The sequence below is a fragment of the Hyaena hyaena genome, unplaced genomic scaffold (genome assembly GCF_003009895.1).
Source record: "Hyaena hyaena isolate Hyena2069 unplaced genomic scaffold, ASM300989v1 scaffold_500, whole genome shotgun sequence".
Taxonomy (NCBI): Eukaryota; Metazoa; Chordata; class Mammalia; order Carnivora; family Hyaenidae; genus Hyaena; species Hyaena hyaena.
In genome coordinates this window covers 968,322-985,862 of record NW_024081133.1, presented here as the reverse complement: position 1 = coordinate 985,862, position 17,541 = coordinate 968,322, and the positions used below count along the sequence as shown (strand labels likewise).

The window sequence follows — 17,541 nt, the reverse complement described above, 5'->3', positions numbered from 1 at the left end:
TACTCTGTTAAATGCCCTATATTTAACAAAATAGCTGGATTGTAGGAAAAATTGCTTGCGTTTCATTTGGTTGTTTTCTATTTGCCTCATCATAAGAATTTCCTGAAGATTCTAGAGATTCTGGTTCAGTAATTTGAGTTTGAATCTTGAGAACATAATTTTTTTAGGTCAATTAATAGAGTTTATCTTTAAGAACGTGTACATATAACAAAACTCTCAGATGATTATTAAGAGACAATTTACAGAGTTAAGTAATTTATGTGTCTTCTCTGAGCCCCAGCTTTCTAACCAACAGAATCAAAGATTTGACTAAAAAGATGGTCCACTTCCTAACTCACTTTATGATTTTGAGATTCCTATTTAACTAGTGATTACGATATCAGAGAATTCCGTTATGTGTGATGCAGTATGGGGTGAGGAGCTGAGCCTTCTATTTACCAGAAAAATTAATTCACCAAACTCTAAAAAAAATGTTTCCATAACGAAAAAGCTTTCTAATAAAATAGTAATCTTGAAATAATTTGTATTAATTCACTTATTTCTAAATATTGATAATGAAATAATAAAGCACCCCAAATTCTGGTAATATGTATTGTCTTTTTGTGTGTGTGTACACACTGTTTAAAGTACTGCTATTGTAGAATTAATGGTCCTTCGATGTAGCAAATTTACTAAAATTGTGAGCAGTTAAAACTTCTCATTATGGTTTTCATTCTAACTCATGGTAATTCTCTTTGGCTAGTTATTCCATCACCTGAGCACAATCAGTCACTTTTTCATGCATCTTTGCTTGAAAATACATACCTTTCCCATTTCTCACAGTCTGTCTCGGAGTCCCCTCTGTTTAGCTAAGGAGACATGTCTCACTGCCTGTGAGGACACACTTGTTCAGCAACAAGGAATGTCTAACAATCAGCAAATTATTGACCCAGTGATTTTTTTAGCTGATAGTAGTAAGTAGATAATTGGGGGATATTAGCACACTTATCCATGGGTTGTTTTTAATCCCTTAAGTCTTCCCAAGCCTATCTCATGGGAGAATAACAGGTTTTCTTAGCCTCCACAAAGTGATGGACAGTCATTGACGTGAATTGACATAGGGTTTTGTTTTTGCAGGGAGGTGTAGGGGGTGGAGGGAGCCTTCAGAAGCAGAAGCAAGATGACACTATGGAGCACCAGTCATCATTTCAGGATGAATATAATTCCTTAAGTTTGGGATACTCAGTAATTAGTGGATTTCTGTTGAGCAGGGGATACCTCTAGAACACCTTTAGGATATACGGCTCATTAAAACTGTTTAATTGTATATGCTATTTTGAATGGTATATATTACAGATCTAATTGTGGTCTGTGGTGTTTAATCTGTTTTAGAAACTGGATGGCTTCTACAGGGAGCCAGGCCTCTGATATAGACAAGATTCTTGGATTCTTCAGTGATGGCGCACCCCCCACCAAAAAGCCCAGGTAAACAAGGGAAGGGAATCTAAGGAACACAATAAATTACCAAACAAACTTGCCGTACACCCCAGTGTTTTCACAAATTAATATTGGCCTTCATATAAAAATTAAATAATTTTTATTTTGGATTCGATTTTTATTTTTATCAAGATCATAAATGTAATAATTTTAAAAGGCAGTACTTCAAAGCTTATAATGCCTTGTCCCTCTACAGAGGGAATCACTTGTAGCTCTTAAGTTGGTTTCTTTAATAATTCCGTCCATATTTTTAAATATTTTGTATGTACTGCTATTTTTTAGTGTTTTGGTTTTTATCCCTTTCCAGTTAAGAGGGATGAGCATTGAGCTTACTCTTTGGGAGTCTCTCCTTCACATGTTTCCACCCCCCACCCCCCCCGTGTTTTATATCAGAATTTTTGGTTAAGTCAGTTTTTAATAGTTACATTGCAGGACTGTATAAATAGTATTCATAGGTGAGCCTAATGGTGTTTTGAAATTATACTTTCTTGTCCATTTTTTCTCTCTCTTTTGTTTGGTTTGCGTTGTTTTCTATGTGCCTGTCAATTTATCTTCAAACTTTGTGACAGAAGAGTAAATTTCTTAGATATGCTGGCACTCCTCAGTAATTTACTAGTTTAAGTTGTTTCCTGGGTTTTTCCTTCTGGACGGTGTTCTGCTGAGGATACTTCTCCAGGCCTGCTGCAAACAGCTGACGTTTGCATTTCTCCAGGACCTCAAGGATTCCTTTTACATCTCTCCTGTATCGGATCCTCTCTTTCCTAGATATCATGTCGCCCTTTTTGGTGTAGTCCTTCATTTTGCTGAAGAATATTCTCATTAGCTTCCTTAGTAAGGATTTATAGGAGAAGAGTTTTTGGAGACATTTGCAAATGTCTTTTTCATATTTGTACATTTATTTGAGGATTTGGCTGAGTGTAGAATTCTAGGAAGGAAGTCATTGCCCTTAGAGTTCTGAAGTTACTGCTTATTCTCTGCTAGCAGCTAAGTAAGTGTTCTGCCAAAATAGGGACTCTGTTCTGATCCCCAGTCCTTTGTCATGCGACCTCTTCTTTTTTCATTGGAAACTTGTAAGGATAGTTATTTTATTCTCAGCAACCTGAAATTTCACAGTGATGTACCTTCATATCAGTCTAGATATTAGGTGGCTTTTCAAAGTTGGCTACTGATAATTCATTTTTGAAAAAATTTTTTTATTTGATAATTTCCTTTACAGTTTTTTCTGTATCATGTCTTTTTAGAACTCTTGGTATTCAGATATTGGACCTCCTGGAGTAAGACTAGTTTTCTTATGTTTTTCTATTGCTTTTGTTTTTATCATTCTACTTTCTCAAGAAATTGTCTTCCAACCCTATGAATGTTTTACTTGTTTTTATTTTTAATTTCCAAGAAATATTTTTGTTTGCACAGCCCCCCTCCCCTTTTTTTTCTAAGTTTATTTATTTTGAGAGAGAGAGCTGGGGAGGGGCAGGGAGAGATATGGAATCCTAAGCAGCCTCTGTACTGTCAGCGCAGAGCCTGACGCAGGGCTTGAATTCAGGAACCGCGAGATCATGACCTGAGCTGAAATCAGTAGTCAGATGCTTAACCAAGTGAGCCTCTCCGGTGCCCCATGCCCATCCTTTTTTATAACTTTCTGTTCATGTTTCATAGATGCCTTTATTTTTTTTTTAAATCTATGGGGGATAACTTTTATTTTCTATTTTTCTTCTCTCTCTGGGATTGTTGCTTGTTTCCTGCAGGTTTCTTTCTATGTACTAGTTTGTTTAGATGTAGCTCTCATGTTGGGGGACTTTCTTCAAATGTAAGTTGACCCTTCTTTGCTCATATTTAAGAGAAGACACTGAAGAGCCAGTTGGAGAATCTGCGTGTGCTGACTTGGCCGCTGGTGCTTCATTGTGGGTGTCAAGCATGGTTCTGTAGCTGAGGAAGAATCCCCGCCTATCAGAATCTGTGGGTCTTTTCTCTCAGGCTCACCATTTTCCCCAAGAAGATGAGTGGATGGGGAATAGGGTGCAGGTATAAGGTTGACTGCCAGTGTCCAAGAGTCTTCCTCTGGGAGAAGGGGACAGGGGAGAGTCTTGGATTTCATATACTTCCCTTTACTTAATCTCCTTCCCCAAGCTGTGCACAGTGTTCTCAAATACAGGACCCTCTGGTTCAACTTCTCTGGAAAGCAAGCCTCCAGTCGTAGAATTCTAACTGCTTCTAAGACAGCCTTGCAGCAAATTCCCTATTTTAGCCCCACCTGCCCCTCTGCCTTCAGATTTATTTGGACATTCCCAAAGTTCTATAGAGGGAAGCAGCTCTCACTTTACAGCTCCTGAAATTTTGTGGGCCTGTGTTGTCTGCTGTCATCTTTTCCTGTTCTGTTTTTTATGAATATATGCCTTCTAAAAAAGTTACTTTATAATTACTTAGTGATTTTAGGAAGAATCAGAAATGAAAAGTGAGGCAAAATTACACCTCAAACCTATAATGGATGAGGTAAAAAACTCAAATAATACAGCACAATCAAGTGAAAAGTAGAAATCATTATTCTCCCCAATCCCCAGTTAACCACTATTTACCGTTCTTGTGAATCTTTCTAGAAATTTTCTGTATGTATTTATTTGTGTTTCAGTGTCTTAATTCCCTTGAACTGAAACTCATTTTTCATCATTGGCTTCTGATATCTATTATCAAGTCTTTTCCAGTAGACTAAACTTTTGAGATTAGGGACTTGATTTTATTCATAGGAACATCATTAGTGCCTACCCTTATTTCTAGTACTTGGTTTTTCATAGTTGTTGAATGACTGAATGCAGGAGTTGGAGATAAGGAAGGCAGTTCTAAAGTTTGTTTTCCTGAAACAGGCTTCCCAAAGCTGTTTCTTATGTTCTGCCGAAATGCAAATCCTTTTTCTATTTTGTAATTTTGACAAAAGATTGAGAAAGGCAATGGAAAACACCTGCCATTGACAAAAATTAAAGTGAATAAACATATTTCAGACAGATTTTAATATAGTTTCCAGATTGATGGGGGAAGGGTGCAGAACCAAGACAAAAACTTGTGCTCATGCTGTCTCTTCAAAACAGGACTCTGGTGCTTATCGTGTTACGAAAGGAATGTTCTCCCTTCTTGTCATAGCTGCTGAATAGTTTTTTGTTTATGTAGGTAATGTGAAGCTCCTGTGTTTTCACAGTTCTCTTAGCTACTTTATTTCTTCCCTTTTTTTGGGCCTCAAGATATCCAGAACAAAACTGAAGTGAAATTTATTTCCATATTTGACTGTCTCATTCTCAATTTTATCTTAATAGTGTTTACAAAATCTAGGCTTAAATTTGTCTGTCTTTCATCTCGTTTTATATTTCCCAACAGTGGGAATTTAATTTGTGTGGATTTCTTTTCTGTCTGGAGTCTGTGTTTTCTGAAATTCAGCGTTGGTTTAAAATATAATTTAGTTAGTAGAACTCTGCTTATAATATGATCATATCTTTTCCTACTATTAGTGGGTTTTCATAGGTTGAGAAGACTATGAGGGAGAAAATTGATTTTAAGAGTGCCTTTTAGGATTCCTGAAATAGGTTTTTTAGCAAGTCTTGGCACAATATTCTGGTCTTTTTGCTTAAGATACTCAGGAGAGGATGGGGCACCTGGCTGGCTCAGCCTGTTAAGTGTCTTGACTTTGGCTCAGGCCATGACCTCACAGTTCTTTAGATCAAGCCCCGCATCGGGCTTTGTGCTGACAGCATGGAGCCTGCTTGGGATTGATCTCTCTCCCTCTCTCCCTCTCTCCCTCTCTCCCCCTCTCTCCCTCTCTCCCCCTCCCTCCCTCTCTCCCTCCCCGGTGCCCCCCCCACCCTTCCCCCAGGGGCTCATGCTCCCAAGCATGAGCGCACGTGCTCTTTCCCTCGTGCTCTCTCCCTCTCTCTCCTTTCTCAAAATAAACATTTAAAAAAGATACTTAGGAGAGATATCAGAAAGTGGTGGTGCTTCTCTTTGCAATTATGAAAGCGATAGCTGAAAACTGTGATTTTAACAGTCCTCCCATGTGCCTCCTGTCTGTTGGATGTTCCCAGTCCTCTTTTTGGCTTTTTCAGGAAGCTGCTTCCAAGCTTGAAAACTAAGAAGCCCCGGGAGCTCGTGCTGGTGATCGGAACAGGCATTAGTGCTGCAGTTGCCCCTCAGGTTCCTGCCCTAAAGTCCTGGAAGGGGTTAATCCAGGCCTTGCTGGATGCTGCCATTGATTTTGATCTTCTAGAAGATGAGGAGAGCAGAAAATTTCAGAAATGTCTCCATGAAGACAAAAACCTTGTCCATGTTGCCCATGACCTTATCCAGAAACTCTCTCCTGTGAGTATCCTCCTGTGTACCCTGGCATTTGATATTTTCTGAACCCATGGCACATAGGCCGAATATAATAAGAATATTCATTTCTAGTTTGTAGAGCTGCATCACATTTGGCTCTTCCACAAAATGTCTGTTTATGGATCCTATTCAGGGTAGTTATCTTGACCCATTTGTGTGTGTGAGTGTGAGTGGTGGTGATGGTGGTGGTGGTGATGAAGTTGTTGAGTGATGTCAGAATGTTAGAGCTCAGAGCCTGCGGCCAAGAAGGAATTCTTGAGACATCTTCAGTACAAAAAGGTGGATTTATTAAAGCACAGGGATAGGACCTGTGGGCTGAAGAGCTGCACTGCGATTATGAGGGGTGACTGATTATATGTATACGACTCGAAAGTTGGGGGAAGTAAAGATTAGGGGAAGTTACCAAAGGGATTTGCAGGATCCTGAATGATAAGGGCCTCCTTGTCTTGTATTGTCTTCAAAATGCCTTCAAAATCAGGTTTCATTTAATATATTTATATATTTGGAAATAATAGTGTAGCCAAAGCATGTTGTAAATCTTTTTATTTTATTTTTTTTTAGTTTATATCTAAGTTAGTTAGCTTATAGTGCATTTTAAAATTCTTATTTTTTTAATTTGCATGTTGTAAATCTTAAGTCATATTTTTGAAGAAAATATATCTCTTACGAAAAAGTAAATTATTAGTGTTTATTCCCATGCCCTCCTCCCAGGCCCTAGGGCCTGTAGGAAAGAAGTGTCCTTAAGCATTAGTATAAAAGAGTTCCCCTTGGTTCATGACTCATTTCAGAAACCTAGTATGTTTTACGTCCTCTTTTCATTTCCTTATCCTTAGTTGTGATAAATTGTTACCAACCTGGAATAATGTAAATAATTAATAGGCTTTAAAGGGCTCATGGGACCTCTGTCCGATACCATATACAGAAATGAACTCAAAATGGATTAAAGGCCTAAATATGGAGCTAAACCTATAAAACTCTAGAAGAAAATATATTTAAAGCTTAATGACTTTGGATCTGGCAGCGGTTTTTTAGACATGACACCAAAAAAGCATAAAGAACAAAAGAAACAATAGATCCACTGCTTTACCAAACATAAAATCTGTTAGGCTCAAAGCCCACTATCTGTAAGAAAGTGAAAAGAGAGCCACCCAGAATGGGAGAAAATATTAGCAGCTCCTGTATATCCTAAAGGCGTAGTATCCAGAATATATAAGGAAGTTTTATAATTTAATAATAAAAAGGTAAATAATTGAATTTTTAAGTAGCAAAGAACTTGAATAGACAGTCCAAGGAAAATGGCCAGTAAGCACATGAAAAGTATGCTAATCAGAACCATCTGAGGTGCTACTTCACTTGGGCGAGGATGGCCAGAGTCAGATGGTCAGATAATTAAGTGTTGGCGAGGATGTGGAGAAATTGAAATCCTCATGCACTGCTGGGATTGTGAAATGGTGTGGACAATGTGGAACACAGTCTGGCAGTTCCTCAAACAATTAAATATAGAGTTACCATCTGACCCAGCAGTTCCACTTCTGGATACACCCAAGAGAAATGAAAACATATGTTCGAACAAAAACCTATAAGCAAACATTGATAGCATTATTCATAATAGTCAAAAGGTAGAAATAATCCAGATGTCCGTCAGCTGTCAAATGAATAAACAAAATGTGGTACATTCATACAATGACGTACTACTTGCCAATAAAAGGGGATTCAGTACTGATACATGCTGCAACATGAATGACCTTAGTATAATGTATGCTAAGTGGGAGCCATTTACAAAAGACCACATATTAAATGATTCCATTCATACAGAATGTCCAGAATAGGGAAATCTGTTAGAGAAAGTCTAATAGTACTTGTTAAGGACGGGAGCGTGGATGGAGGGCAGCCGGGTGATATTGAAAGAGTACCTGGTTTCTTTTTGATATGATGAAATGTCCTAAATTGACTGCAGTGACAGTTACAGTATCTGTAAATCTAAAAATGATCACTGAATTTACACTTCAAATTAGTGAATGGTATGTTACGAAAATTGTATCTCAGTACAGCTGCAGAAATAAAGGTAAAAGGATAGAAAACAGTATGATGCAAACACTGATCAATAGAAAGTGAGAGTGGCTATTTTAATATCTGTTAAAGTACGCTTGAGAGGAGGGAGGAAAGAAAACATAATTTTTTAATGTCTAAAAAATCCAAAATTATCCTCATTTAAAAAGTCAGTAGAAGAGTATATAGCCAAAACATATAAGGGAAAAGTGTTATGGAAGTGTGTCAGCCAGTTAATTTTAAAAAATGTTATCTTTCTGAGAAGAAAAAAGGAAAGAGAGCTCAAGAAAAAAGAGTACTGTGTCGGACTAGGAAGATTGGTCTGTGGGTGAGGAAGTTGTGTTTCAGACTAGGCTGTGCCACTCTGTTGTCTTGTCTGTAGCCTTCTCTCATCCATTTCCACGCTCTCCCAAGAACAGAAAACATGATTTTGCTAGTCGGGTGAGTTATGATTGAAAGTTATGAGATTTAAAGTCCGTGTCAATAAGTGTATACCTACCAGACATACAAGACTGGGGTCACTAATTCTCATCGGATGAAGATTTACTGTTAGCCTGAAAGTGTAGTTGTGGGTTAGTGTCTGTTGCATTAGAGGAGCAATTATCAAACTTTTTGGGCTCCAGACTCCTTTATATGCCTAAAAGTTTTTGAGACTCTCAAACAACTTTTGTTTATGTGGAGTATATTTGTCAATATTCACTGTGTTAAAAATTGAGAAGTGTTTAAAATATTAGTTCACTTAGAAGTAGTGATAAACTGGGGCGCCTGGGTGGCTCAGTTCGTTTAGCGTCTAACTCTTGATTTCAGCTCAGATCGTGATGTCACAGTTGTAGGATGGAGCCCCACGTTGGGCTCTGTGCTGACAGTTTAGAGCCTACTTGAGATTCTTTCCCTCTCCTGCTGTCTCTCAAAATAAATAAAGTTTTAAAAAAAAGTAACAGTAAACCTGTTATGTGTTAACATAACTAATGTGTTTCTGAAAAATTATATTTTCCCAAACAAAAAAAAGTGAGGAGAATAGTATTGTTTCACACTTCTGCAAATCTTTTTAAGGTTTGGCTTAATAGAAAACCGCTAGTCTCATGCCTGTGTTGTAAGTCTCACACCTGTGTTATATAGTGTGTGTTGTTTCAGTTTAAGTATATGGAAAAAATCAGGTCTCACAGATACGTAGTTGAAAAAGAAAGTATTTTAATAGTATTTTTAGATAATTACAGATATTTATTATTGATAGTACACTGAAAACTCCGTAAGTGATGGCTTCCTTCCTAAAGATTAATAGCAGTATGGAATCTCCAGTCAAATCCATATTCATCCATAATTCTATTAATATGGAATCTAAACTTTTCTTATTTTGTTGCATTAAAATCCACGATCTATCTTGCATTTATTTATTATTTTAAAATTTTTGTTTACTTTGGGGGGGGTAGAGAGAGAGGAAGAGAGAGAATGAATGTGAGTGGGGAAGGGCCAGAGAAAGAGGGTGGCAGAGGATCCAAAGTGGGCTCTGTGCTGACAGCAGAGAGTCTGGATACAGGGCTCAAACCCAGGAACCACGAGATCATGACCTGAGCTGAAGTCAGACACTCAACCAACTGAGCCACCCAGGTGCCCTGCCGTCTTGCATCAGGATGAATCTTTCCCCCATCTTTCACCATTTTGCAGCATCATGCATTTGTCATTTGGAAAATATTGGTTCGCTGAGTTTTATATATCTTCTAGATATCGACACATTTCACTACAGAGTCAACAAAATTGCATCCATTAATAACACCATCCCTCACAGAGGTATTTGGAAACAGTCAAACTCATGGTAGCAGAATAAAGTTTTCTAAAATTCTGGTGTTTCAGCTTTTGTCATTGGCAGCCATGGTAGCAGTGATCAGCTGTTTTCCTTGAAATGGCAGGCTCCCTTTATTTCTGCAAAAATGCCTGAGACAACCCAAGTCTGAATAACTGTAGTCCGTCAGTCAGTCATTCATTCAAGCAAAAATGATGTTTGATGAGAACAGGTGGCCAGTCGAGCTTACAGCTCAACCACACCAGTGCGTTGCCTGTAGATGGCCATCATACTCCGTCTGCAGCACAAGTGGTCTGTGCATAGCTCCTGTTTCTCCACGCAGACTTTAAGGCAGACATGTGCTCAAGGGCCAAGGTTTAACACAGTTAATAATTTTTACTGTTTCATTAAGGACATTCTTAAGGGAAACTGAATTTTTTTTCTTTACTTTAAGTCTTTGGTAGTGAAGCATACAGTGATGACTGGCACAGCCTGGACCCACCGTCCGGATTCACACTAAGGCACCAAGTTTTACCCACCATTGCTTTTGTACCATCAGTGGAAATAGCACAGTTTAAAAGACAAAAATCACCTTAATGTTATTATGAAAATAATTTTACTTTGCAGACTCATTAAAGAATCTTAGTGATCCATGAGGTCCATAGGTCACATCTTGAAAACCACTTTAATAGAGGATATGTAAGAAAAAAATAACAGGCAACCCAGAGGCTTTAAAAAAAAAAAAAACAACAACACACTGGGCACCTGGGTGACTCAGTCAGTTAAGTGTCAGACTTTAGCTCAGGTCATGAGCTCATGGTTCCTGAGTTTGAGCCCCTCATTGGGCTCTCTGCTGTCAGCGCAGAGCCTTTTTAGAATCCTTTGTTCCCCTCTCTCTGCCCCTCCCTCGCTCATGCGTGCTCTCTCTCAAATAAAGAAACTTAAAATTTTAAAAAGACACACACACAAACTTTGAAATTTTAACACTAGGTATTTGGTATTAAGGAATTAATATTACTGCATTTTTTGGGGGGTGCGATAGGTGGTATTGCAGTTTTGTTTTCTATGTAAAGGGGAGTCCTTATCTTTTAAGGAACTATTGAAGTATCTGTATGAAATGATGCTTGGGAATTGCTTCAGAAAAAATTCCATGAAGTGGAGAAGGTGGCAGGGGTGTGATATAGGGGTAGAGGGGAGCTTAGGTTAAGTAAGATGGGCCATGTGCAGTAATTGTTGAAACTGGATGATGGGTCTACAGGGGGCATTATGCTCTTTTTACTTTTACATGTTTTGAAAATGTCCCTTTTTTTTTCTTCCTTTTTTTAAAAGACTCTAACAGCAGTGATATGGCAGTGTTAATAGACCTGTCTACTGGGCCAGTTTCTTATAGGGACATTGTACATTCAGTGGAGAGAACTACTTGGGTTTCAGAATCAGTCTTGGCATTTAAATGAACTGGGAGCCTGGGAAAATCACTGAACTCCTCAGAGTCTATTTTTGCACCTGTAAACACTGGGCTAATACTACTTAACCCATGTGAAATAATGTATATAAAGTGTTTGGAACATAGTAAATGCACTATAAATGGTAATAACCTTGGTGGGAAAGAGTCAGGATTTTGTTTTTTACTGTATCTGGCATCAGAATGATGAGAGTTACAGGGTAAAAGGAAATGAAGTAGCTTTGGATTCAGTTCACTGTTTTAAATGAATGAGAACATGTCCATAAAATTGCGTAGGAGTTTGGCATTTCCTTTTGACCATGGGACCTCCTTGTTTGTTTTTATTCCTTTGTCTTTGCTTAGACTGCTGGTGGGAAATTTAGTTCTAGGGTCACATGCTTCCAGAGAGAGAAATGTTCGTTTTAAAGTCTGAGGAAATCAGTACAGCTGCAGAAGTCTCTTTCCTTCCTCTCGGTGTTGATACGCAAGATGTGATAACTTAAAGAAATCGAACTAAGAGATGGTTAACTGAAATAAATGACCTATAACATTTATTCCCAGGCTTTGACCTTTTGTATTTCTTTCCGTAGGAGCAAGGAAATATTCCATACTCCTGATTACCGGATTGTATACTCAGGTGTTTTTATCTGTGTGCATAATGATTAACTGGCTCTAGAATACAGTATTATATAACTGTGTGTGTATGAATCAGAGTACAAAATGAAGATATAAAATACAATAAGGAAGTTTTTAATATCACTGTAGTTTTTATTTAATTTGAGACTGAATTTTGCTTTTTTGACTAGGTATTATTTACACACACTTTGGAAACCAAAATGATTAAAAAGATTTACATAGATTGCAGCATTGCATTTCCACCATGTCTTTGTCTCCCTCCTCTTCCCAAACACTCACCCCTCCCCCAGGGGTCACCAGTCTTACTAGCTTTTTGGGTGTCCTTCCAGTGTTCCTCTTCATAAAACAAGGAGATATTCTTACCTCACCACCACCTCCATCCCCCATGTCAACAGGTCCATTCTTTTTTTATTTTTTAAATAGATTAGTTTTAAGATTATTTATTTATTTTGAGAGAGAGAGAGAGAGAGAGCACAGGAGGGGCAGAGAGACAGTGAGAGAGAAAATCCTAAGCAGGCTTCGTGACGTCAGCACAGAGCCTGATGTGGGGCTCAAACTCATGAACCAAGAGATCGTGACCTGAGCTTAACCAAGTAAGCCACCCAGGCACCCCATGCTAAAGGTACTGTTCTGCACCTTGTTTGTTTTACTTAACAGTATAATCTGGAGATCTTTCCATACCAGCCTCCTTTGTATGGGTTCTTGGCCATAGCAGTCTCCTACATCTGGATACTTTGCTTGTTTCCAGTTTTTTACTGCTATAAGTAACAGAGCAGTGATAACCTTGTGTATGTCATTTCATTTGTTTGAAGTATATCTGTGGGATATATTCCTCAAAATGGGACTGCAAGACTGTAGGGTAAATGGGTTGTACATTCTTCACAGTTTCTGATCAGATTGTTCATTCTGATAAAGTGTTAAGAGTCTCCAGTTGGTTGTCTCTTTGTTGCTAGAATGTGATGTAATTATTAATGCCATTATGTAATGAAAATGGACAGGTTAAAAAACATGAGCCACATTCTTAGTCACATGAATATGGTCTCTAGCATCTAGTTAGTCCTATAAGAGGATCTGTGAGTCCATTGACGATAAGGTATAATAAGAAGCCTGTCTAGTGGTAGATGCAGCATGAAATAGTGATTGACAGACAAGATAAACTTCGGGGTGTCTCACTATCAAATAGAGGTGCTGTTCACCTCTGCGCTCTAGTTTTTCTACAGTTTAAATATTTACCATTTTTTAGTAGGTATGATTTTTAAAGAATGGATAGTTTTTAAAAATGCCTGGAAACTTTAGGAGAAGAACTTGGCAAATGGAAGTGTATTTTATGAATGTGCTTATGTGGTTCCATGGAAACAGATTTTTCTCTGAATATTGTGCTATTAGAAAGATACACAAAGGAAACCAGGAAGGTGGGGGACCACTTTGAGGAAAAACAGGACGAGCCCATTATCTATGTGTCTAGCAGCTAATTGCAATTGCATGGAGGTTGAATGGGGAATATTGGGGCCTTTATGAACTGATTCTTACTCTGATATTATCTAATGAAACGGTATTGCAGGAACAAGATAGGGATCAGACATTTATTGTAGCACATTACATAGCTACCTTCCCCTTTGAAATTCCTGTGTCCCTGGGGCCACTGTGTCTTTTAAGTTATAAAGCCACCTTCCTGGGGCACCTTGGTGGCTCAGTTGGTTAAGTGTCTGGTTAAGTGTCTGACTTCGGCTCAGGTCATGATATCGTGGTTCATGGGTTCGAGCCCAGCATCAGGCTCTCTGCTGACAGCTCAGGGCCTGGAGCCTGCTTTGGATTCTGTGTCTCCCTTTCTCTCTGCCCCTCCCCCACTCGTGCTCTGTCTCTCAAAAATAATAAACATTAAAAAAATTTTAATTAAAAAATAATAATTAAAAAAAAATTAAAGCCACCTTCCTACCTGAGGTTTGTATTATATTTTCTCATTAGTTCTTGACATTTACATACATTCAGAATGAACCTGGGAGAGTACTTATTCAGATAAACCATAGGTAAAGAAATAGGAAGTCTGTTTAGAACTCATTAATGAGTTCTATTTTTTTACTATTGGCAAATGCACAATTTCGATAACCTTTGCTATATACGAAATATTTTTCCTAGCATATCTGTAAATGAATTCCTGAATTATGCTAGGGGAAAAAAACAGGCAGAGAGAAAGAAAGTAATCAGTTTTTCCTAAATCCATAGCATCTGTAAAAAGCACCGAGGATTAGAAAAAGAGACACTACACCACATTTTAGAACTTTTAATCTATGAAAATGCTTATTTAGAGAACTAAGGTTTTTTTGCATATGATGTAATAGCATCAATCACTTATTAAGTGCTAAGCACTTGGCATGTATCATCCTATTCTTCTTAAAACTCTTTGAGGTAGATAGTATTTTATCCTTATTTTAAGTACAGAATGTTCTCTTCAAAAATTTGTTATATAATTGTAATTGAAACAAGTGACCTACCAAAACACCTAGAATTAATTTTTCTCTTTCAAATCCCTCCCCAGAGAACTAGTAATGTTCGATCCACATTTTTCAAAGACTGTTTATATGAAGTATTTGATGACTTGGAGTCAAAGATGGAAGATTCTGGAAAACAGCTCCTTCAGTCAGTCCTCCACCTGATGGAAAATGGAGCCCTAGTATTAACTACAAATTTTGATAATCTCCTGGAACTGTATGCAGCAGATCAGGGAAAACAACTCGAATCCCTTGACCTTACTGATGAGAAAAAGGTAAAAAGTAAAGGATTAGTCTTTTCTTCAGGCTAGTGGGTTGTATCTTCAGAAAAAACTGTTTTCTAGTTGGTATATTATACACTTACTGGTATTTATGTTGAGGTAGAAGGGAAGATTCTTGTCTTTGGTTGGGTATTTATTTTTTTGATTTCTGAGATAAAATCAACATGAAGTAAAATGCACAGATCTTGAAAGTGTTCAGTTCTGTGAGTTTTGACAATTTCACTGAATTTCAAAGCAAGGTTATAGAAAGTCATTTCAACTGTAAGATCTCTCTCACATTTGCAACTATCAGGTGAGTGTAATACTGATTTAGAGTTCTCTCTTAGGATATATTCTTCATGACATCTATTGGAAATGTATGAAAACTACTTTATGATGTCTGTAAGAGCAACTTTAAAGCAAAGTGATACTGGGTAAAGGTAATGTCAGGGGAAACCTCAGGAGACTTTTTTTTTTTTAATATAGTTCATACTGTACCTAAACCACTTACCATGATATTAGGTCAACTAATAAGATAAGGCTTTTTTATTAGAATGGTCACTTGAGTTTGTAATTTGAACTCTAGCATCAATAGGAGATTCTGTAGATACACCAGCATTTACTTAATTGTTGAAATACGGTGAAGCCATGAAAGGGAAAATATTTGTATCACCATAAAAAGATGTCAGAGACGTGATTGAAGAAGGAAAAGTAAAAGAAAAAACAAGGTTGTGAAATGCCACCAGGTTTCTCATGCCCTGCTTTGTACTTTTGTAATTTTCCTTCTACACTTTGTTTTTCAAGGAACCTGCCTTTGTGTCCCACCTAGAGGCCAAATAACTAGAGTTTGGATAGAACAGGGTTTCACCTGCTGGCATTCATCTTCCCAGTCCACTGCCTCTGCCAGAGTAGTGGCTACTGTACCATTCTTGAAATTTCTCGTGATTTTGCTGACCTCAAAGTCAGGTTTCGTAAGGAAATCAGATGTTAAGAATATGTAACAGACTTGCTAACTACTTCTTTCTCATTTTCATCGTGGAACCTCAAGATTTGCTTGGTATTTTTAGTTCACGTGATGGCCATGTCGAAGTCTAGTGGCTAAAGCCATTGCCTGGTAGTCAGAATGGGCCCTAGTGATATTCAGACTCAGTATCTCTCTGCCTCTTTACTATTTTTCCTGACCCATACCTAATTTCTCTAGAATGGTAAGAGAAGAAAATTATGCTTTCTCAGGGCCTTGAGTCCATGGAACAATGGCATCCACAGGTGGCTATTATTGCCATTGTCACTAAGTGATCGTTCTTCATTGGTAGCCTTTGAGGTAACTCAGGTGTCTGAAGTGTTTCCTCAGTTGTTTATCAGCTACATAAGAAACCACCCTAAAAGCCTGGAGCTTCAAACATTTTATTTGCACATGATAATGTGAATGAGTGATTTGAGCTGGGCTTAGAGGCTCAACTGGGCAGTCCTGCTGGTTTTACCCACATGGTTACCCACATGGTTGCAGTTACCTGAAGGTTACACTAAGGCTGGGTAGTGTCGGATGGCCTTGCCTCTACTTCGGTGGTGCAGGCACTTGGCTTGGCCAGACATCTCTAGCAGGCCAGCTGAGGCTGCTTCACATGGTCACTGGGTTCCAAAAGCAGCAAAAAAGAAAGACTCGTGCCAACATTTTTCAAGTTGCTGCGTGTGTTGTGTTTGCTAACACTCCATTGGCTGAAGCAGGGCAGTGGCCAAACCTATAGTGAGTGTGAGAAGGGACTACACGGGACCTGGACACAAGAATCTTGGGGATCAGAACTGAAACGGCCATCCATGGCTGTCGTGTATCTCACTAGAGGTAGGAGCTGTGTCGTTTCTGCACATGATGACACGTAATCTCTCATTTTTGATAGTTACTTCCAAAGAGAAGTTCCCAGACGTGGCTGCCATCAGTCCTAAGAGCCATACCTGAAATGGAAACTGAGGCCACACTGGGTTTTGCATTCTTGCCCTATGATATAAAGAGTTAGGTCAGCAGCCTAATCCATCAAACAGCCTCTTCCCTGTGGGGACCTTTAAGCAGGTGCTCAGCCCTGCCAACCTGGTTGAGGTGTTTTTGTGTTATGCAGGTTCTAGAGTGGGCTCAGGAGAAGCGGAAGCTGAGCGTCTTACATATCCATGGAGTCTACACCAATCCTAGTGGCATTGTCCTGCATCCAGCTGGGTATCAGAACGTGCTCAGGAACACCGAGGTTATGGTGAGTAGTACTGATCTCGCTGGTCTCAACAAGGCCTTCCTGGGAAACCTCGAAGTGTACTGTTGGTCTTCATGAGATAACATTGTCCCCAGGAGTTAAAATTGGAAGTTTAAACATTCTTTCTGTGCTTCGTAGCTTGTGGTTGTGCAGGCCATCTTAGAAATTGTGGAACGTCTCTTCGTCTCTTCAGGCATAAGACCTGAAGGATTTTACTTTTTCTTGATTGACAGCCAGCAGATGGCACTCTGTCATTGGCATCATCCTTGCAGACAGAGAATATGTTATTACCCTTCATCATCATTTGGTGTGATGTAGTATTAATAACCCTCTCTCGGACAAAAACAATTTATGCACCTTTTTACTGACCAATCGCTCCTAGAACATACATTCTAAAGAGACTGTGTGTGAATGGTGATGGGCTTATATTTTGTATTGAATTATCACACTTACACTTATGGCTCAGTGCAAAAAAGTGAATAAATTTAAATGGGGTGATAGAAAAGCTTGTTGCGTTTGGGGGACACAAATTTTAGTCTTGTTCATATGTATGTGTGAATACCAGAAACACTCGCTGGCCAGGGATATGTGGGGAAAATTCACTGGTCCCCAACTCTGCAACTCTGAGAATGGTATATATTGACTGTTTTCAGGACTGGATGATAGTATCTTTACCTAATGTAGCAAAAGAAAGACCAGGAAAAGCATGAGGGACTTTTTTTCACCTGTGCTTTCCCTGACATTGGTTTTAATTGCATCCATTATTGACATTGAGTGATCCCTTAAGCAGAATCCTTTCTGATGTATTTATATGTACATATAC

General features: G+C 38.5%; 1 protein-coding gene across 4 annotated transcripts in view; it reads left to right on the top strand.

Annotated features, from left to right (window-relative positions):
- The window catches only part of FAM118B (family with sequence similarity 118 member B), a 46,286-nt gene that overhangs the window by 22,188 nt on the left and 6,557 nt on the right, over positions 1–17,541 (top strand). For all 4 annotated transcript variants that reach the window (XM_039254893.1, XM_039254890.1, XM_039254891.1 and 1 more), the window contains exons 2-5: positions 1,372–1,464; positions 5,559–5,811; positions 14,269–14,496; positions 16,593–16,721. In XM_039254893.1, coding sequence (XP_039110824.1) covers positions 1,379–1,464; positions 5,559–5,811; positions 14,269–14,496; positions 16,593–16,721 — 696 coding nt within the window. In that variant the 5' untranslated portion in view covers positions 1,372–1,378. The remainder of the gene's footprint in view (positions 1–1,371; positions 1,465–5,558; positions 5,812–14,268; positions 14,497–16,592; positions 16,722–17,541) is intronic.